Raw genomic sequence first — 23,981 nt, forward strand, 5'->3', positions numbered from 1 at the left:
TCTTCATCATCATCCTCACCAATTCCCTACTACACTTACACTCACACTTATACATACACTCACACTCTTCACAGATATACATCATGTACCAGTACAGCGTGGCCTACTGAAGTGGTGTACAAATTGGAAATGGTCACAGTCCTGTCATCTATTTATCTATCTGTAATGTGCGGAACCCAAAACACGCAAGTGAAGTCGGTAGGCATTAGGCGCGCGCGCACACACACACACACACGCACGCACGCACACACACACACACACACACGCACGCACGCACACACACACACACACGCACGCACGCACACACACACACACAGACTCAAATCAATTATTCTTACCTCTTTGATGAAATTGCAAATATATCAGCATATCATTAGAAGATTGAAATATAAAAAGAGATCTGGTCACTCTACCTGATTCGCACATCAGAGACCACTGCATTCTCTTGTGTCTGCAAAAATATCTGCGCAATATATGAAAATTTGGCGAGAAGATAGTTACAGTAATTTTGTCTGAAGCCCTCTGTTTAGGAACATGGTTCTTTTACGTGCCATAATTTTGTGATACAGACCTCCCAGTTTTACTTGCCTTCCCAAAGATGACATGCATGCTAAAAAACATAATTATCATCCTTGACCGAATTTCTATCATCAAACTTAGGTTCCTTCGAGAGGTAAACATGGTAGACTAATCACTGGGCCACCAAGAACGATTACAAGTATATGTTTTGGTAATTTAGATGCTGATTTAATATCTAAAATGAGTGAAATTTATGTCACAGTGCTGAATTTGTATTAGCGAAGTCCAGGGTTTGATTCCCAAGACTAGTTATTTCAACTAGGTATAATTTTTCAAGGGTTTCCTCTGTTTCACTAAATAATTCTAGAAAATTATCCCAAATAGCTTATTTCTTCTTTGAGAACTTTACGATCACTTAATGATTTCTACAGTCAAAAGCATTAAAAATGAACAACAAAACATATTTAATTGTGTATACCTACCGTAAATTTATCCTCCTGCTCTCTGTCAATGTACTTTGCGTCTGAACTGTCAATTCGGGTATTCGTTCTCGGAACCATGATGTCATGAACTTCTTCTTGATGATTATCTTCCTTTTTAAGACGAGCTTTAGTCTCTTTCTTTTTAGTGAAGTAAATTTTTATTTTTGAAAAGAATCCACATTTATAATTTTGTTTTTCTTTTTTTCTTTTAACTGTTCTAGGAACTAGTTCTGCTTCATGTAATGAGACGTCATTTTGAATTCTTTTCGTATTTTCAAATTCTATACTATCAGCACATTTCAAGAACAGTGAATTAGATATTGCGGAAGAAGAACCATCACATTTTTCTTTTTGTTGAGATTCTATATTAGTAGATATTGGCTTTGCAATCATTTCTGTGGTATCTAATATTAATAATCTTTCTTGCGAAGATAACTGTAGATATGCTTTCCCTCGTTTATAAATTACTAAATTTGATTCCTCTAAGGGTTCTTTCAGTGAAGTTGTTTTTTCTTTATTGGCATTAATAACTGTAGATGATTTTGATGCATCGTAAGGAGATGAAGATCTTTCTTCTTTATCATCAGAGGATTCTTTGGCACCTGATCGAACATTTAATTTGTCTGAAGATCCTTCTTTGTATTTGTCACATCCGTCTTCTTTCTTCGGAAGTTCTGTTTTTCGAAAAGGCAATTGTTTCCCTAATGGTATACATGAACTTCTCAAGAATTCTGATTTAGTTTCCTCACAACTGTTTTTTTCTTCTCCCAAAGCACTTTCTTTTTCTTCTTCGACATCTTCTGAGGATTTTTGCTCATATTTTTCAAGTGACAAAAAACTGGATTCTTTTTTCGGAGATTTCGATTTAATTTCTTGACGTTCTTCATTTCCTTCTACTGAGACATTTTCTTCCATAGATAATTCTTCTTCTTCTTCTTCTTCTTCTTCTTCTTCTTCTTCTTCTTCGTCTGATGAGGAAGTAAATTCTTCATGTGAAAATTCATGAAATGCAACTTTCTCTCTTAACTGAATATTTTCTTCCCCATCTAACTCATATCCAACATCTTTTTTATCAATTTCATTATCATTAAGAAGTTCTCCTTCACTATCAAATTTCATACTCATCAAGGCACTTGTGGATGCAGTGCCTTCCGAAAGGTGCTGTCTGTATTGGATTGCTATCACTTCTGAATCTTCTGACATACTTGCTTCATCAACCTCATAATTTTTTTCAATAATATGAGGCTTGTAATGTTCGTCAAATTCATCCACCTCATTGCTATCACTTGTATACTCTATATATCTGTCATGTGTTCCAATTAGTGTTTTATGAAAATCATCTTTAGATTTTAAGGCAGATGGTTCCACATGTGCTAAATCACTAGTTTGTGTAATTGCAAGAGATTTTCCTTTTAGATCTGTAAGTACTATTTCTTTGACTCGATTATAAACTTCTTCACGTTTATCTAGCACTCTATCACTTGAAGTGATAAGAAAATTTTCTATGAGACCCAAAACATCTTTAGGTATGATTTTTACATTTCCATCTCCTTTCTGAAGTGCACATTGACCTTTAATGACTAACCATTTGTATTGACTTTGTTCATCATCAACTTCTAGTTCAGATTCATGCATGGTATGTACTAAATCATCATGAATTTCTGGTGGGAGAACAGCTCCTTCTGTCGATCTATTTTGCGATTCTATATCTGATGCAGCTTTTCTTGAAACTTTCTCGTCACTTACTGGAAACCCTGTTTCAGGATCAGTGTCTGATATTCCCTCATCAGTATATTCTGGTAACAGACATGTATCTATTTCAGCTGACGAAGTGGAGAGAAGATTCTTCTCTTTTTCATCAATAGGCTCTTCAATGCCACCAGACACAAACTTGAATCCCTCTCGTGTTAATTTATAAAATCCTAATCCACATTCAATAGCTCTTGAATTATTGAAAACTGAACTTGTAACAGATTTATGTTGTTTCTCTTTGTTACTTACGTCGATTGTATCTGGTGTTGCAGTAAAAACGAAATATTTGTTAATTTCTGGCCAATTACGGACGTTATTCGGATTTATTAATGCATTATCGTCAGATTTGTGATTAGTTTTTACTGTTGAATATTTTTGTGAAGTTTCTGTTCCACCTACACGATTTAAAGCGAATGTAATATTATTTTCATTATCACGATTCATTGACAAATCACTGTGGTTTATGATCTCTGGAGTTCGGGTGCTATATATTAACTCATTTCCTTCACTATTTTCTTGCTTATAATCAACAGCTGATTTCAATGGAGTTGAATTATATCTATTGTTTTCATGAGTTGCAAATGGAATGTCTTTTTCCTTTTCTTCGGGGATAGAGCCCACTGCAGCATTTATTGGATAATACTTCGTTTCTGCAGGTAAATATTTGTAATAATTTGTGGACGAATCTGAAGGAAATACTTGAAATGATATGTGAGGATTACGAATTTGTGCATAATGTACTGCAAATTGTGACGGTGTTTTACTTCTATCTTCAGATGATGATATTTCTGAATATTTTACTTGGCTACTTAAACCAGATCTGCCTCTTTCACCAATATGAATTCTTTGCTGTCCCTCTGCATTTTTATTTTCAAGAAGGAATTCTAATTCACTAGAAGATAAAGATGATTCCGATTCATCCTCTTCACCTTCTTCCTCCTCTTCCTCCCCAATACTTGCTGTAGGAGAGCATATGCACCCATACTCTGCTTCACTGCTTGAAGTACTAAAACTTTCTAAACGACTTTCTGAAGGAATTTCTAAAGGAATTTTTAAAGAACTTTTTGAAGGTACTTCTAAAGAAGTTTCTAAAGGACTTTCTGAAGGAGATTTTAAAGAACTTTCTGAAAGAACTTCTAAAGGACTTTCTAAAGACATGTTTAAAATATCCAAACCCATCTGAAGGGCCTGTTTTCTAATTCCTTCATGAAGAATTACATCTTCTATATAATGTGTAGTTTGTTTGACAGTAGGAATAATGTCTTCTTTTACTATTTCTTCTTTATTTAACTCTTGTACTGACTCTATTCTTCTTTCTTGTTGGTGTATCATTCTTTTGCAATGTATATTTGATTTGTTCAAAACCATTTCTGCATCACTCATTTCATTTTCAGCAGGGGACTTTTCACTTTGACAATGAATGTATACGGTCTTTTGTTGATTTTGTATTTTATTCTTGCAGTCACAACACACACAAAAATCTGATTTCACAATATGTGTAATCATTTCTGGTACAATATCTCCAGGTCCTTCAGGAATGTCACTAATTTCAGTACAGGTACCAGTATCTGTATTTCCGTCTTCTTTTAAAAATTTACAATATTCATCTACTGCTTCTTTATCTATGTTTTCATGGTCGTCCGTTTTGCAAACACTATCAACGTTGTTATCTATAGGAATTTCAGTACCTTTTACTTTAAAGCCTCCATTGAAAGTTCTCCCTGAACCATTTTCAATTTCGTCTGAAATTTGTTCCTCAACATAAAGATCTGATTTATCAACAAAACTGATTGATTTATCACTCAACTGCTTCTCTGAATCAGATAATTTGGCCTCAGAATCGAGTCGTATTTTAAAATGAGGTACTAATGGTGTTGTGTCCTCATAGTCCCGTTTTCCCTCAACACATTTACAACAAATATGTTTCTCCTTTCTTTTCTCTCCACTTAATTTTGCAATCATTATTTCCCCAACAACTTGTTTTCCAGTTTCTCCATAACCAACACTTATAGTTTTACTTAAAATTCGTTCTTTATCATAGAATTCCACTTCATCTACAGATTCAGTAAAAATAGTACTAATTTGTTTGTCTATATCACACAACGCTGGTTTAAAATTGGGTACTTTATTAAAATCTAATGTGAATTGTTCCATACTTGTGTGTTCTTGCATTCTCTCAATACCTTTAGAACAAAAACAAATGTGACTGTCATCTGGTTTCTTTTCCACTAATTTCGCAACATCATCTGCTGAAATTTTTTCAGGTTCAGTATTTAAACTTTTATCTAAAATTTGTGTTTTATCATAGGATTCCACTTCGTCTACAGATTCAGTCGAACTGGTAACCATTTGTTTGTCTAACTCATTCAAAGCTGATTTAAAATCAGGTTCCTCATTAGCATCAAATTTCGCAAAATCTTGTGTTGAAGATTTTTCAGGTTCAGCATTTAAATTTTTATCTAAGATTTGTGCTTTATTATAGGATTCTCTCTTGTCTACAGATTCAATCGAACTGGTACTGGTACTCATTTGTATGTCTACTGCACACAAAGCTGATTTAAAATCAGGTTCTTTATCAGCAATTAATGTCAATTGTTGCATACTTGTGTGTTCTTGCATTCTCTCAATACATTTAGAACAAAAACAAATGTGACTGTCATCCGGTTTCTTTTCCACTGAAGTTTTTTCAGGTTCAGTATTTGAACTTTCATCTGGAATTTGTGCTTTTTCATCATAGGATTCCACTTCGTCTACAGATTCAGTCGAACTGGTACTCATTTGTTTATCTAACTCATACAAGGCTGATTTAAAATCAAGTTCTTCATTAGCATCAAATTTCGCAAAATCTTGTGCTGAAGATTTTTCAGGTTCAGCATTTAAATTTTTATCTAAGATTTGTGTTTTATCATTGGATTCTGTCTTGTCTACAGATTCAGTCGAACTGGTACTGGTACTCATTTGTCTGTCTCCTGCACATAAAGCTGATTTAAAATTTGGTTCTTTAGCAGCATGTAATGTTAATTGTCGCATACTTATGTGTTCTTGCATTCTCTCAGTACGTTTAGAACAAAAACAAATGTGACTGTCATCTGGTTTCTTTTCCACTGATTTCGCAACATCTTGTGCTGAAGTTTTTTCAGATTCAGTATTTAAACTTTTATCTAAAATTTGTGCTTTATCATAGGATTCCACTTCGTCTACAGAGTCAGTTGAACTGGTACTCATTTGTTTGTCTAACTCATAAAAGGTTGATTTAAAATCATGTTCTTTATTAGCATCAAATTTCGCAAAATCTTGTGTTGAAGATTTTTCAGGTTCAGCATTTAAATTTTTATTTAAGATTTGTTCTTTATCATAGGATTCTCTCTTGTCTACAGATTCAGTCGAACTGGTACTGGTACTCATTTGTCTGTCTACAGCACACAAAGCTGATTTAAAATCAGGTTCTTTATCAGCATGTAATGTTAATTGTTGCATACCGGTACTTCTGTGTTCTTGCATTCTCTCAATATGTTTAAAACAAAAACAAATGTGACTGTCATCTGGTTTCTTTTCCACTAATTTTGCAACATCTTCTGCTGACGTTTTTTCAGGTTCAGTATTTAAACTTTTATCTAAAATTTGTGCTTTAACATAGGATTCCACTTCGTCTACAGATTCAGTCGAAGTGGTACTCATTTGTTTGTCTAACTCATAGAAGGCTGATTTGAAATCAAGTTCTTTATTAGCATCAAATTTCGCAAAATCTTGTGTTGAAGATTTTTCAGGTTCAGCATTTAAATGTTTATCTAAGATTTGTGTTTTATCATAGGATTCTCTCTTGTCTACAGATTCAGTCGAACTGGTACTGGTACTCATTTGTATGTCTACTGCACACAAAGCTGATTTAAAAACAGGTTCTTTATCAGCAATTAATGTCAATTGTTGCATACTTGTGTGTTCTTGCATTCTCTCAATACATTTAGAACAAAAACAAATGTGACTGTCATCCGGTTTCTTTTCCACTGAAGTTTTTTCAGGTTCAGTATTTGAACTTTCATCTGGGATTTGTGCTTTTTTATCATAGGCTTCCACTTCGTCTACAGATTCAGTCGAACTGGTACTCATTTGTTTATCTAACTCATACAAGGCTGATTTAAAATCAGGTTCTTCATTACCATCAAATTTCGCAAAATCTTGTGTTGAAGATTTTTCAGGTTCAGCACTTAAAATTTTATCTAAGATTTGTGTTTTATCATAGGATTCTGTCTTGTCTACAGATTCAGTCGAACTGGTACTGGTACTCATTTGTCTGTCAACTGCACATAAAGCTGATTTAAAATCAGGTTCTTTAGCAGCATGTAATGTTAATTGTCGCATACTTATGTGTTCTTGCATTCTCTCAGTACGTTTAGAACAAAAACAAATGTGACTGTCATCTGGTTTCTTTTCCACTAATTTCGCAACATCTTGTGCTGAATTTTTTTCAGATTCAGTATTTAAACTTTTATCTAGAATTTGTGCTTTATCATAGAATTCCACTTCGTTTACAGAGTCAGTTGAACTGGTACTCATTTGTTTGTCTAACTCATAAAATGTTGATTTAAAATCATGTTCTTTATTAGTATCAAATTTCGCAAAATCTTGCGTTGAAGATTTTTCAGGTTCAGCATTTAAATTTTTATCTAAGATTTGTTCTTTATCATAGGATTCTCTCTTGTCTACAGATTGAGTCGAACTGGTACTGGTACACATTTGTCTGTCTACAGGACACAAAGTTGATTTAAAATCAGGTTCTTTATCAGCATGTAATGTTAATTGTTGCATACCGGTACTTCTGTGTTCTTGCATTCTCTCAATATGTTTAAAACAAAAACAAATGTGACTGTCATCTGGTTTCTTTTCCACTAATTTTGCAACATCTTCTGCTGACGTTTTTTCAGGTTCAGTATTTAAACTTTTATCTAAAATTTGTGCTTTAACATAGGATTCCACTTCGTCTACAGATTCAGTCGAAGTGGTACTCATTTGTTTGTCTAACTCATACAAGGCTGATTTAAAATCAAGTTCTTTATTAGCATCAAATTTCGCAAAATCTTGTGTTGAAGATTTTTCAGGTTCAGCATTTAAATTTTTATCTAAGATTAGTGCTTTATCATAGGATTCTCTCTTGTCTACAGATTCAGTTGAACTGGTACAGGTACTCATTTGTCTGTCTACCTCACACAAAGCTGATTTAAAATCAGGTTTTTTATCAGCATATAATGTTAATTGTTGCATACTTGTGTGTTCTTGCATTCTCTCAGTACGTTTAGAACAAAAACAAATGTTACTGTCACCTGGTTTCTTTTCCACTGAAGTTTTTTCAGGTTCAGTATTTGAACTTTTTTCCGGAATTTGTGATTTTTTATCATAGGATTCCACTTCGTCTACAGATTCAGTCGAACTGGTACTCATTTGTTTGTCTAACTCATACAAGGCTGATTTGAAATCAGATTCTTCATTAGCATCAAATTTAGCAAAATCTTGTGCTGAAGATTTTTCAGGTACAACATTTAAATTTTTATCTAAGATCTGTGCTTTATCATAGGATTCTGTCTTGTCTACAGATTCAGTCGAACTGGTACCGGAACTCATTTGTCTGTCTACTTCACACAAAGCTGATTTAAAATCAGGTTCTTTATCAGCATATAATGTTAATTGTAGCATACTTGTGTGTTCTTGCATTCTCTCAATACGTTTAGAACAAACACAAATGTGACTGTCATCTGGTTTCTTTTCCACTAATTTCGCAACATCTTGTGCTGAAGTTTTTTCAGGTTCAGTATTTGAACTTTTATCTAAAATCTGTGCTTTATCATAGGATTCCACTTCATTTACAGAGTCAGTTGAACTGATGGTCATTTGTTTGTCTAACTCATAAAATGTTGATTTAAAATCATGTTGTTTATTAGCATCAAATTTCGCAAAATCTTGTGTTGAAGATTTTTCAGGCTCAGCATGTAAATTTTTATCTAGGATTTGTGCTTTATCATAGGATTCTGTCTTGTCTACAGATTCAGTCGAACTGATACCGGTACTCATTTGTTTGTCTACCGCACACAAAGCTGATTTAAAATCAGGTTCTTTATCAGGATGTAATGTTAATTGTTGCATACTTGTATGTTCTTGCATTCTCTCAGTACGTTTAGAACAAAAACAAACGTGACTGTCATCTGGTTTCTTTTCCACTAATTTTGCAACATCTTCTGCTGACGTTTTTTCAGGTTCAGTATTTAAACTTTTATCTAAAATTTGTGCTTTAACATAGGATTCCACTTCGTCTACAGATTCAGTCGAAGTGGTACTCATTTGTTTGTCTAACTCATAAAATGTTGATTTAAAATCATGTTGTTTATTAGCATCAAATTTCGCAAAATCTTGTGTTGAAGATTTTTCAGGCTCAGCATGTAAATTTTTATCTAGGATTTGTGCTTTATCATAGGATTCTGTCTTGTCTACAGATTCAGTCGAACTGATACCGGTACTCATTTGTTTGTCTACCGCACACAAAGCTGATTTAAAATCAGGTTCTTTATCAGGATGTAATGTTAATTGTTGCATACTTGTATGTTCTTGCATTCTCTCAGTACGTTTAGAACAAAAACAAATGTGACTGTCATCTGGTTTCTTTTCCACTAATTTTGCAACATCTTCTGCTGACGTTTTTTCAGGTTCAGTATTTAAACTTTTATCTAAAATTTGTGCTTTAACATAGGATTCCACTTCGTCTACAGATTCAGTCGAAGTGGTACTCATTTGTTTGTCTAACTCATACAAGGCTGATTTAAAATCAAGTTCTTCATTAGCATCAAATTTCACAAAATCTTGTGTTGAAGATTTTTCAGGTTCAGCATTTAAATTTTTATCTAAAATTTGTGCTTTATCATAGGATTCTCTCTTGTCTACAGATTCAGTTGAACTGGTACTGGTACTCATTTGTCTATCTACCGCACACAAAGCTGATTTAAAATCAGGTTCTTTATCAGCATGTAATGTTAATTGTTGTATACTTGTATGTTCTTGCATTGTCTCAATACATTTAGAACAAAAACAAATGTGACTGTCATCTGGCTTCTTTTCCAGTAACTTTGCAATATCTTCTGTTGAAGTTTTTTCAGGTTCAGTATTTAAACTTTTATCTAAAATTTGTGATTCCACTTCGTCTACAGATTCAGTCGAACTGGTACTCATTTGTTTGTCTAACTCATACAACGCTGATTTAAAATCAAGTTCTTTATTAGCATCAAATTTCGCAAAATCTTGAGCTGAAGATTTTTCAGGCTCAGCATGTAAATTTTTATCTAGGATTTGTGCTTTATCATAGGATTCTGTCTTGTCTACAGATTCAGTCGAACTGATACTGGTACTCAATTTTTTGTCTACCGCACACAAAGCTGATTTAAAATCAGGTTCTTTATCAGCATGTAATGTTAATTGTTGCATACCGGTACTTGTGTGTTCTTGCATTCTCTCAATATGTTTAGAACAAAAACAAATGTGACTGTCATCTGGTTTCTTTTCCACTAATTTTGCAACATGTTCTGTTGAAGTTTTTTCAGGTTCAGTATTTGAACTTTCATCTGAAATTTGTGCTTTATGATAGGATTCCACTTCGTCTACAGATTCAATCGAACTGGTACTCATTTGTTTGTCTAACTCATACAAGGCTGATTTAAAATCGGTTTCTTCATTAGCATCAAATTTCGCAAAATGTTGTGTTGAAGATATTTCAGGTTCAGCATTTAAATTTTTATCTAAGATTAGTGCTTTATCATAGGATTCTGTCTTGTCTACAGAATCAGTCGAACTGGTACCGGTACTCATTTGTCTGTCTACAGCACACAAAGATGATTTAAAATCAGGTTCTTTATCAGGATGTAATGTTAATTGTTGCATACTTGTATGTTCTTGCATTCTCTCAGTACGTTTAGAACAAAAACAAATGTGACTGCCATCTGGTTTCTTTTCCATTAATTTCACAACATCCATTTCTTCAATATCTTGTGTTGAAATATCTTCAGGTTCAGCACTTAAACTTTTATCTAAAATTTGTTCTTTATCATAGGATTCTACAGGTTTAATCGAAATTGTAGTAATTTGTTTGTCTAAATCAGATACATTTACTTTAACATTAGGTTCTATATTAGAATGTAACGTTAACTGATCAGTACTTATAAATTCTTTCTTTCTCTCAACATGTTTACAACAGAAACAACTGTGAACATTTTGTGTTGAGTTTTCAGGCTCATTGCTTACAGTTCTGTCTGAAGTTTGGTCTTTAACAGATGACTTCATTTCATATACATATTCAATTGAAGTAGCACTCACTGTTTCGTTTGAATCAGATTCAGTTGTTTTGGAATTAGTTTCTTTCTTAGAATCCAATATTAATTGGGCAATACTTGTGTTCCCTTGCATTTCCTCAATACTTTGACATTGAATAAGGTCGAAATCAGCCTTTCTTTCAATATGTACTGCAGTATCCATTTCTTTAGCAACTTGTTTTGATGTCTGAAGACCATCACTTAAAATTTTATCTAAAATTTGTTCTTTAACATAGAATTCCATTTCGTCTGTATGATTAATGAAACTACTACTCTCATTTCCGTCTGAATCAGATATTGCCTTAGAATCAGATACTGTTGCTTTAGAATCAGATTCGTTCTTAGACTCTAATATTAATTGTCCAATACTCGTTTCTCGATTTTCCTCAATGGATTCACAATTTACCGAGTTTAAGTCTATGTCCTCTTCCACACTTGCGGTGGCCTTCATTTCTTCAGAAACTTTTTTTGAAGCCTCTCTAAGACAATCACTTAAAATTCCATCCAAAATTTGTTTAACATAGGTTTCTACTTCGTCTACAGAGCCAATGAAACTTCTACACTCTTTTCTGTCTGATTTAGATATTATTACTTCAGAATCAGGTCCTCTATTATAGTCTAACATTAATTTGTTAGTATCTCTAACTTCTTGCTTTTGCCTAAGACATTGACAACAAATACAGTTATAATCTATCTTCTTTTCAACATCTTCAAAATTTTGTTTTGAAATTACTTCATAAGCTACAACTTCAGCTGAAATTTGGTTTTTGGCGCAGAAGCAGATTTCCTCCTGCCTAGCTGATATGAGTGATTTTTCAGTCATTTTATTTTCTGACTCAGATATTACATCGGAATAAGTTTCCTTACTGGATACAAATGCTTTTGTTTTCGTATATGTGTTATGTTCATTTTTATGCATTTTCCTTTTATCTAGCTTCACTTCAAGTACTGCTGTTCCCTTTTCTTCAATAGGTTGTATGGCAATGGTCTCTGAATTAGGACTTACAATTACAGCTGACGTTTCTGCTATAACACTGGATTCCAATTTTGCAGAACTGATTGATTCATCACTCAATTTCTTCTCTGATTCGGGTACTATTGTTTCGAAATTGGACACTTTATTAGTAACATATCCTAATGGTTCCGTATTTGTATATTGGTACTGATGTTCTTCTTTAACAGAATTGACTGATTTATCACTCACTTTATTTTCTAAATCAGATGACATAATTTCTGAAGCAGATTTCTCAGCAAAACTACGTTCCTTAGCTTCTGCAAAACTTAATCTTTGACATAATCGTTCTTCTAACTTTTTCTCCTTGCTCCTTGACTGGAAAACATGACACTTCTTTTCTGTAAGATGTAAATTCTTTGTTGTAGATGGAGATTCTCTCTGTGCCTGTGAATAGTTCAAAGTGTCCGAATCCATTACTAGTTGCTCACTTTTCATTTCTTGTTGCAAATATTTAGTACCACATTTCTCTGCATATTTATTGTGCACATAAGATTCATCACGTTCCTTCTGATCTATTAATGACTTCTCCTTTGAATCATCATTACTTTTGCTACTAAAACTAGATTCATTCAACTGAATCTCGTCTTCTATTGACTGCACATTATCTTCTCTATTAGAATTATTCTCTTCATTGGAGTTTAAATAGTGTGAAAGACTAGCCCCTGTGTTATTCAATTCTTCTTTTCCATTACTTGAATTTGAATCTGACATAGTCATTTTTTTAATATGGGGTTCTGGATCAAACTTTTCTTCAGCATAATTCAAATCCTCACATTTTTTTTCATTGGGGCCAATTTCTTCTGTCGATATTTTTTTTCCTGCAGCAATGTGTTTACTACTGTCTTGTTCAGTAACTAGTACCGAACGTAAAGAATTATTCTTCATATCTAATTTGCTTTCATCATTTGCCATATATGTGGTAGTAGTATCTGCCAGTTTATCAAGTTGTTTGTTATATTCTGATGTTTTTGTTGTTATACCTTCTTCCTTAACTGCCATAATACTTTTTACTCCACTTAGTCTGCTATTTCGTCTTGAAATTAATTTATTTTCACTTGAAGTACTCTTCTGGTCAGAGGAAATACTCTTATTTTCTTTGTATGAATTTAAAATTTCGCTTTTTAATTCTGATTTACTCTGTTTCTCGAAAATTGAAAAAGACTCTTTTTCTTCATTTTTAGATTCTTGTCTTTCCATTACATGTTCAGTTGGCAGAATATTTACATCTGTGTTCTCAATTTTGTCAATATTATTAGGATTGCAATTACAGTTTTCTTCCATTATAGAAATTAGTTTTGAACCTTCTGCATTCTGTGGAAATATTTTTTCATCTTCTTTAGGTTTCAGAACATTAGTTTGTAAGGGTTTCTTACGTGAAGATTTCTTTAGTACTTCAGAAGCAGGCGACTTTAGAGATGTTTTAATTTGTAACCCTCTTTTTAACGTGGATTTGACTACCACTTCCACCACTTGAGAAACAGAATCATTTGGCGATGTATTTTTTTCTTGTTTTTTTGAAGTGAATTCCTCTAGCACTTTGAAAGCAGCATCTTTTGGTGATATTTTAATTTCTTCTGTCTTCTTTAACGTTAATTTTTTTCCTACTTTGGAAGTAGAAGCATTTGACGCTGTTTCAATGTCTTCCCCTTCCTTTGACATAAATTCCTGTACCTCAGTGGAAACAGAATCTCTTGAAGATGTCTTAATTTCTTTTCCTTTCTTTTTCACGGTTCTCTTCTCCTTTGCCACATCAGAATGAAACATTTGCTTTTGTTTCACATTTAAAATATTTTTTCTCATCATGAGAAATTTCTTTTCTACAGCTTCAACTTTTTTTGCTTCATTTTTATCATTACAAACTTCGGAATTTTCCGTAGCTGCAGATTTTTCATATGATGATATGTCTCTTATTTTATAACTGGAGCCGTTTTGTTGAGATTTCAGTTCTTTTCTCTCTTTATTTAATTGCTGTACCCCAGGTTTTGTTCCTACTTTAACTGTTGAAAGTCTTGTCTTATGAACTTCTACATATTTATTACTTCTTTCTGTTAAATCTTTAAGTTGCGGCTTTTTATTACTTTCAAACTGCTTCAAATTTCCTCTTGCAATATTGTTTAACTTTTTTACACATTTTTCAGAATCCTTATTCTTTCCAAAAGTAGAATAAACTGAAATTTTACTCTTATATGGTCTAACAGAAACTTCCTCAATTTTTAAGTTTGAACAGACAGCTTCTCTTGAATGTTTGCATTTTAAATTGTTAGTATTGAGAGTCAGATTGGATGATTGCTTGCTTGTGGTGTGGTAAGATGTGTAGGCTTTTTTTGGGATAAATGTATTTTTGTTTGCACTTTGAATTTCTTTTCCTTTAGTCGTGTTATTCTTATTCTGTTGAGGAGAGTTAGAAGTGTGTTTAGTTACTGTTTTGAGAGGAGCATAACCTTTTGAAATTAACGTATTTTTATTTACAGTTTGAATTTCTTTCTCGGTGATCATATTATTCTCCTTCTGTTGTGAGAATTTAGAATTTATTTTTTTTTCATGAGAAAGGTTTTTCTTTTGATTAATTTCATCCTTCACTGAATCAGTATGAATGCTAATATCACTTCCTTTAGGAACAGTATCTGGAATATCACTTTCCTCTTTTTTGATGTTTCTTGTGGAAATTTCTTCTTTCACTGACCTATCCTTAACTTGAACATTCATGACAACAGTTTCACGCTTCAATGAAAATGGGAACTTTGCCCTATTTGAATTTAATTCTTCAGATCTTTCTTCTTTATTCTTACAGTTTTCTGCTGTGGAAGTGTTCATATTATTATTATTATTGACTGCAGAATGTAACAATCTACCTTCAGAAGTGGTCTGAGACTTCTTTTTAATTTCACTTATTTGTGCCACCTTATTTGTAATTATTTTATTTTTTAAAATACCTTGGTTACTTGTTCTGCAATGAGATATCGCAGATATATTCTTTACCAGACGTCTTGTATTGCTATTTTTCCTGTTAGGCCTATAATTTTTATTTTCATCATCACGTTTTTTACATTTTTTATTATTAACTACATTTTTATTTGTAGTGTTACCAGTGCAGTATTTCATAGGATTTAAATTACTTTCTGGAACATCAGAATTTTCCAAGAAATTAGAACTATCATTGTTTTTTGAGTATTTCACGGTATCTTTCTTATCTAAAGTTAGAGAGACATGAAATTGCCCATGTGTATCATCTTCATGACATGAGGACAGTGTGTGTACTGCAGACGAACCTGCAAGACTTCTACTTTCTTTTCTTTCTGATGTTGATATGTCTTCACCTGACTTTCCTATATAACCTACGTTTAAACTACCCATATTGTCTTGTATATTGAAAACATTACTCAACTTCAAGCTTGCTTCAGACAAGATGTCTTTTGATTCCCCACTTGTATAGAAAAAGTCAGGGTCTTTTAAAAATTGTGAGAAACTCTTCTGCGCTTTTATTTCTTCTCGATCATCAACTTTTAAACTAGTACCAGTAATATCATTGAATATTCTCTCCCTAAAAGAAGTCATTAAGATTTTCGATCTTGTATTCATGTCTGATATCTGATCTCTTCCTAAAAACACTCTTCTTGTCACTAATAGAAAGTGTTCAAAAATTTTTCTGCAAGAGTTTTCAATTACCTCTTGCATTTTTATAATTCGATTAACTTCAGTTTCTGATGCAATATATGAGTTCAAACCCTTCATATTAATATTTGCATTTGAGGCATCTACAACATTTTCTTCACATAAAGAACTAGATAACGCACCATTAGTGACAATATTATCTTTGTTATTTATATAACTCTTAGAAACACATGGTATTAATGATAAAAATGGTTTATCTTGAACAGAAAAGATCTCGGTTTTATTCTCAGTATTCAACCATAATTGGAAATTCTCTTTGATTTGACTACTTTTTGACTCCTTACACACAGAGACAGTATCATTATTTTGTTTTGCAGTGGAATGTAATCCACTGATTTCTGAATGATTTTCTGATGACATATCATTCTCTAAAATAAGGTTTCCACAGTTTTTAACACATGATTCCGTTCTATCAAAATCTACTGACATTACAATGTTATCACTGTTACCAGATAAAGAGAGCGTATTTGTTGATAAACATGATGAATAAATGTTGTTAATCATCTCATTTGAAAATTCGAAAGCATTTTTAGTTATAGTTGGAGAAGTATTACTTTCACTACCACACATTCTTAACATTGCACATTGTAAATTACTAATTGGGAATTTTGTTATAATGTTATTTTCATGTGTTTGTTCAAGTGAACTAGTACTTTGTAACAGTTCGTTAACTGATTTCAGTTGTTCTTTTTTGTTTGTTGATTTAGTAAAGGAATCAACTTCTTGATTCACAGACACGACTGATTTAGTAAAATATGTTCCCAATTGAACAGCATTGCCTACAGGACAGACAGATTCTGTCTCGTATAGTTTGGCACTTTGGTTTGTTCCATATTCCCTTTCATGAACAGCACAAACCTCCTTCCCAAAATTATGTATCGATTCTGATGATAAGTTAGTGGATTGTAGAGGTACATTTTCTGTTGTAATAGTTGTATACTGGTGTACATAATCATCAGACTTCGCATCTTCATTAACTTCAGTATTCATCTTCTGCATTGTCTCCTCATGAAAATCACCTTCGACAGTAGACCTATTTACACTACTGACAAGAGAATTGCATTCATTAAGTGAACTAGAATTAAAATTATTTTTCGTATCTTCTGGCAACTGATTCTCATATGTCTCAGTAGTACAAGTATGTAAGGATTTTGATCCACCATACTGTAAAGTATATGAGCTTTCTTTGCAAGTTTTATATGACTCCCTTCTGTCTGTAACGTTTAAAACAATGTGTGTATCATCTTTGCTATCTTCCATTATGACATGCTCTTTTCTTCCACTATTATTTATAACAATAATTTCATTTTGTCTGTCTGTGGAACATTCATCTCTTTCACGTTTCAGATCTTCTACCATTTTGTTACTTGTTTCAATATTACAATTTATGTCGCTTGCAAAATTTCGATTATTTTCTATACATGTGTCTGGTTCACAGACCAAATTTTCTTGAGTAACTTGCATTACAGATAACTCTTTTTTCGGGAAGTTGGTTATATCTTTAAATTTACTCATTTGATCCATGCTTTTTGACGTTATGTCTTTTTCAGTCCGGCTGGAAGTTGGGCTACCAGTATATGATGTATTTGTCTTAGTTGCTCTGTAACCTCCACTGTATAATACTAAGACCTCATCCTTGTGAACCTCGTAACCAGGATATCTGCGATTTTTAATTTCACATTTATATTCATTCAATAATTCGGGAGATTGATCTACTTTTTCAAGTTCTATTTGATGTTCTACTTCCTTCATTTCATACTCACTGTCGTATTGCTTGTATAAACCAATGTGTAAGTTCACTTTATAATTCTCAAGTTGCGACACTTTCTCCTTGAGTTGTGAATTTTTCCTCTCATAAGGATCAAGTACCACAGAATATCTTTTCTCTGTGATACGAGATAAATTAAAACATTCACTCTTAGTCTCCTCAGGAGTATAAGGACTTTTTTCTCTGTCAGAAATACGCTCTGTTGATTGTAATATGTTTATGTTTAAGTTGTGTTCTTCCTGTGTTACATCTGATGATTGTACGCCCGAAAAATTGATAATTTCTTTCATTTTCGGATTAGAACTAGAACAATAATGTCTTTTATGTCTCTTTTTTGTCTGTATAAAATAACTTTTGCCATTTTCGTATAAACTTTCAAACTGAGAAACTGGAGTATTATTATTGTTCCCTTTGTCAATGCTTCCTTTTGTCTTACTGTCATGCATAACTGAACCCTCCTTTTCAAAATATTCTGCACTACCCACTGCCTTGCTTGAAATATATTCCTGAACAATATTTGATGGTGAAAATGATTTTTTATTGTGTGTGTCCATTTGCTTTGAAGAGTTCTTTGTAGGTACAACTGAACTATATCTGTGTTTTCTTTGAGCTACTTCACTTTCATTATTGGACAATAATTTTTTGCTGTTCTCACTTCTGTCTCTTCCAGAGCATTCTGCAGAAAGTAGTCTTCTGTGCTTGTGCCTCTTTTCTTTGAATTTAAAATCTCTTATTGTTTCCGATTTGAATGTGGACCTATATTTTTGATTATGTATTTGTTCCTTTGGAATTGTATATTCTTCTTCAAGAGCTTCACCACAATGTGGAGACGTAGAATTATTGAATTGTCTTCCCTCTAAATTAACAGTAGTACAAGAATTCCTTGCAAAAGGTAGTTCTTGTTTAGAATTATGAGTTAAATTATGTCTGGATACACATCTCCTTTTAGTTCTTGAAGCTGCAGAAATGTCATTAGTATCTTCATTTAAGTATTCTGTGTTACATATCCCAACACATATTGGAATAAGAAAATTATCTCTCGAAGCTAAATTGCTTAATTTTTGTAAATGTTCTGGAGATTCATGTTTAGGTAGAGTATATTTTTGAGGAAATTGTTTATTAACGATTACAGAAGTATCTGGAAATGAACAAGTTTCAGGTTTAGATTTGCTTCTTGTTCTTTTAGATGGCATTCTAATTTCTCTTTCTGAAGATGGTTCAAATTTCGAAATTGAGTTTAAGTCGCATTTCTTACTTCTGATTTGTGGTAACATGTCTGATGGACTAATAGATACATACTGTATGACTGTAACATCATTCTCCGAAATTTGTTGCTCAAAATTAGAAGATAAAAATGGCATTTCTTCCCGTTTGTATGGAAACTTTTTGGGATCCATATATGTAGTAAGTTGATTTCCTTTAACTCCAGTAATAAATCTTGCAGAATCTGCTGAAAATTTATTTGATCTTGATTTATGCTCACAAGATGTTCCTCTTTTCATAAGTTTTGAAGTAGATAATGTGTTTTTGAACACACAAGACAATTCACCTGATAATGTGTGTGTAGAAGGTTGAGGAGAGACAAACATTTCATGTTTATATTCAAATGTTCCTGATATAAGTTTGTCGACAGTAGCTTGAGACCAATGTGTTGTATTCTTATCTTCCTTTTCAATATCTAATGCAGTCCCCACTGACACTTCAGGACTCAATTGTTTGTTATATTTAAGTTCCTTTGATGTATTTTCTGAAGGAGATTTTAAGGATGTCATTCTATCATGTAATTTATCATGCAAGTTCATTACTAGATCTTCTAAATATTCAGGTGACAAATTTATTTCATGCTTATACCATACTACTGAACTTTTTTCAGATAATTTTGATGATGCTAATTCATTGCTTGTATTATCATGGTGGTAACATACTACTCTTGAAGACATTAAATTTCTAGCATTATGTTGGTAGACTTTTTTCTTTGATATTCGTTCTACAGGTTTTGATAATAATGTGTAGCACCTATCACACATTATGCTATCCATCAGTCTATTAGGTGATTTAGAATGCTCACTTATTTCTTGCATGTATTTCTTTGATCTTGTTTTTATTAATGGTTTCGTGGAAAGTGATTTCTTGCATTTGTTAGGCACATCAACAAATTGCTCAGAAAATTCATATGTAAAATTTTCTACGAAATCTCTGTTTGATACTGTTGAACATGGTCCAGCTTTGTTATTGTGACTTCTCAAGAATTTACCTTCATAAATTTCTGGAATTAATTGTCTTTCATGTCTACTTTTTCTAGATCGTTTTTGAGATGAACATTCATTGCATCCACCATTCCTTCTTAATTCTTTACAAACTTTAAATGTCATATTTCCTTGACCATCACAGTCACTTTGTTTCCCAAGTTCTAATAAACTTGGAGTTACTGGTCTATATTTATGTTCTCTTGCTATGCAATCTTTGGATGATTTTGGAGTTAAGGAGCTGCTACGTTTATTGAAATCTTCTGTTTCATTAATTTTGGTACTGAGATTTCTTTTGTGCTTCCATTCTTTTGAAGTTTCATACCGGGATAGTAATGTTGATTTGTATTCATTTTCGTAATTTTGTGTTATATTTTCAGTCATTTCTTTAATTTCTTCATCTCTACATAACATCTTCTTTCTGTGAAGTTTGGAAGAAACAGGTTTTCTTTGGTGATCCTCATAATTCTCAGCAAGTAGTATTTCAAATATTTTACGAGTTTTACACATACCTTCCATACCTGATCTGTTATGTGAACATTCTGGAGTTTGTGATGTGTAATGTTTCTTATTGCAACACAGTCCTTTTTTTGAACTTTTACGTTTCTTGTCCCTTTCACATTTATATATCAATGATATATTTTGTAAAGAAGAATTATGGGAGTTATTCTCTCTCTTATCTAGAGAGAATGTGTCTTCACAAATATCTTCTATTGCACCAGTTTCTTGTTCATATTTCTTGTATATTTTATGTTTGGAACATTTTGAAGTATTTGACTTAAGATATTTTGTTTCGTTATTTTTTGTGGCAACATTTTCTGAAAATATGGAGCTCGAATTCATTTCATAGTTATCTTCTTTCGAAACACTTCGTACAAAGTTTCTCGGAGAAACTGACCTTCTGTCCTTTTTTTTTACCAACAGCTGTTCTGTCATTTCAACAGCTTCATTTCTTTCATGGATGGATATCGAAGATGATTTCTGTGTGTGTAATTTTGAAAACATTAATATATTAGACTTACCATAGTCATTCTGGTCAATTAGCATTATATCCTCAGTAATTTCAGCAGTCCTTCGCCTACGAGAAGATTTATACCTCCTAAGTTTTGGTGTACTTGACTTACAGTGTTTGTCATCCTGATATGCTGGCACCAGAGAATATTTGGATCTTGTATGCTTATGTTCCCTATGTATTCTGTTAACAGATTTTTCTAAGGAATCTGTTACATTCTTACTGCTTTGTGTGTAGTTTCCACGAGTCATTGTGGTACCTAAGATTTTATCATTTTTCAGAATTTCATTTTCTTTGGAAACAACAATTGATTTATCTTCATGTGCTACTGGATTTTCAGTTCCTGATATGGAAACGCAATTTTCTCTCTGACTGTTTGTTAAGGATGTAGAAGTACAAACTATTTCTGTCGTTAAAGTGTCTTCATTCCTTGATGCTTTAGGATCAATCTGATGTGCATTCTTTATAGAACTAATATTTTCTTTAAGAACAGCTGACAAACTATGGAAATCTTGAATGCTCCTCAGAATGGATATTGTTGATGACCTTTTGGACTTAAAGAAATTTAAACCTTTGACCATTTTTGTAAATACATTAGACTCATGAGACTCTTGAGAATTTTCAGAGTTTTTAATTTCATCAGGTGGAGAGTGTTCACCTGCTCTTTTATTTTTTTTGTGAGCATTTAATCCAGAATTCTTCTGTTCACGAATATTCAGTAATTCTTTTTGCAAAACATTCATTGGTTTGTTAGTTCTATCTGTCACATCTTCTTTCAGAGAAAATTCCTGATACCTGACGTCAGAATATCTACTCAAATTGTCAGCATTTTCTATATCTGTTTCTTTAATTTCAAAAGTTTTTGGTCTATTTCGGAATCTTGGTTCTTTAGTTCTGCCTTTAGACCTATCAGACTTTCTACAACTTGCTTTACATTTTACAGGGCCTTGTGAAAATTCTGTTTTTCCACACATTTCTGACATATAACTTCTTTTCCTGCTCTTTATCTTCGTACTAAACTCTCTACATTCTAAGTCTATGGGTCTTATATCACTACTTAATATTTTATTGCCTTTCTGTATGTTTGAAGAACAATCATGTCTATAGTTATATTCATTTATATTAATATGCGAATGTTCAAAATATTCTTTGAAAGTTCTACTTTCTTTATGTATTTTGTCTTCATCATAAACATCTGGTGTCAGCATATTGGAAAAATTATTACTAATGGTATCGGTATTTGACTGCTTTCTGGGCTCTATTACATTTTTATTATTTAAGGATACTGAATGTTGTGTTTCTTGTCTCTTTGAATGATCTACACAAAATATATTTAACATGTTATGCTTTCCACAATTTTTAGTTAATTCAGAAGTGATTTTATTCCGAGCATTCTTATTGCAAATATTTAAATCATTTATAAAAGACTGGTTTACTGATTTGTTAATTTCAGTTTCCTGATTTGCTTTGGAAATATTATAATCATTCGTGTTCTGTTTAGAAGAAGTGCAAGTTTCAATACAAAAATCTCTTTCAAAACTTTTCATATCAGAGTCTTTTAAAAATACTTCTGATATATTATGATATTTTTCTAATTTTTTTTTAGGCTTCTCTAATTTAATATGGTATTCATCTGTTAGAGATTCTTTTTCAAACGTATTTTCTATTGCTTCGTTTTTTGAACAATTTTGGCACTTATTAACGGTTAAATCTCCCTTTCGAAGATTTGATAGCGGTTCATCAACTTCCATTGCAGTTTTTGGTATGTCGATAACTTTGATTTCATTTCTTACGTTTTCAATAATACCTGCATTTTTTAGTACTTTAGAAATGGTTCGTTCATTTAACTTAGGTTCTGATTTTAAATATTTAGATTTTAGTAATTCATTACTTGTGTGAGTCTGAGAAATTATGTTTCCTTCCTCTTGCACACTGTCTTCCGAAATAGTGACATTTCCTGTTACTAACACATTCTTCTCCTTCCTTATATTAATGCAGAATTCATCAATGTGGATTGATTCTGTTTTCTTCTCCAATTCCTTTTTAACACTTTGTCTCTTACACGATGTTTCATTTTCTTCCAGTAGCTTCAGCTGTTTACCAGATACTGACGTTTTATGAAGTGTTAAGTCATTCTTTGTCAACACTGTTTCATTTTCTACATTATTATTAGCCGATATTAGTAACTGTGGTAATATTATTAATGATGTATCGTTTGAGCTTTTCTTTTTTATTAAATCTGTTCTCAGTGGAGGTTTTTCTTTCTGAGACCTGACATTTCTACTGTTTCTGCTCAATGTACTTGATGAAGAACTACGTTCTGAACAGAGTTGGTCAAAGACACCACTTGTATTGTAATTTTCTGTCACATCGTAAATTAAGCATTCATCTTCATCTTGCACAGACATTGAAACAGAATGTGATACCGTACCTTCCTGCAAATGAGTTACTGACTGACTTTTATTTTGCTTACATGTTATTAAACATTGATTGTCACGCTTACCAGCAAAACAAGAATTAGTACTAATATGTGAGGTGGAGACAGAAATGTTCATAGTAAATATTTCCTTTTCTTTCTTACGAACTTATTCTTTTGTTGAATAGTGTCAGAGCTTCCAGAGTTATGTTGATTTTCTGAAAGATTCCTTTGTTCTTTTCCACATAGTTAAGTGATAAAATAACCTCAATCCTGCTCAGTTCTATTCTGGTAACAAGTAAGACATAAAAATAGTTTTAAGAGTTTTCTGCAAAGAAACCTTAAAAATACAAACCTACAACTCACTACTTCTTTATTATATATAGTATAATAATATCAATGCCAAATTAAACGAGTTTCCAAAAGAATCAGAAGAAGGACTAATTATTTTTTACTCTGACAATTTCAATATATGCAAAACATTTGAATTATTTTACATACCTGGCACGCTAAATAATTATTAAATCAACTTTAGACAATTACAAGAAACATCAGATGAATATTTTTATGGTTGATGCCACTGCTTATTTTCGCAAAATGCCATTACTCTTTCAGAATTTACAAAACATATTTATTTCTGGTATATTCCATGTTGAAATTTGAGTGTTATTTATTTTCATCATTTCAACAATCTCTTTGCAAATGACAAGAAGGTTTAGAAAACAATAGCTACTGCCAACATTTACGAAGTGGG

The 23,981-nt window shown here is 32.4% G+C and overlaps 1 protein-coding gene across 1 annotated transcript in view; it reads right to left on the reverse strand.

The window, feature by feature from the left end:
• LOC138715346 (titin homolog) overlaps positions 1-18,397 on the reverse strand; it is a 91,341-nt gene extending 72,944 nt beyond the window's left edge. Inside the window, exon 1 of the mRNA XM_069848164.1 lies at positions 1,002-18,397. Coding sequence (XP_069704265.1) covers positions 1,002-18,107 — 17,106 coding nt within the window. The 5' untranslated portion in view covers positions 18,108-18,397. The remainder of the gene's footprint in view (positions 1-1,001) is intronic.
• Between the last annotated feature and the right edge of the window lie 5,584 nt (positions 18,398-23,981).

The sequence above is a fragment of the Periplaneta americana genome, chromosome 15 (assembly GCF_040183065.1).
Source record: "Periplaneta americana isolate PAMFEO1 chromosome 15, P.americana_PAMFEO1_priV1, whole genome shotgun sequence".
Taxonomy (NCBI): domain Eukaryota; kingdom Metazoa; phylum Arthropoda; class Insecta; order Blattodea; family Blattidae; genus Periplaneta; species Periplaneta americana.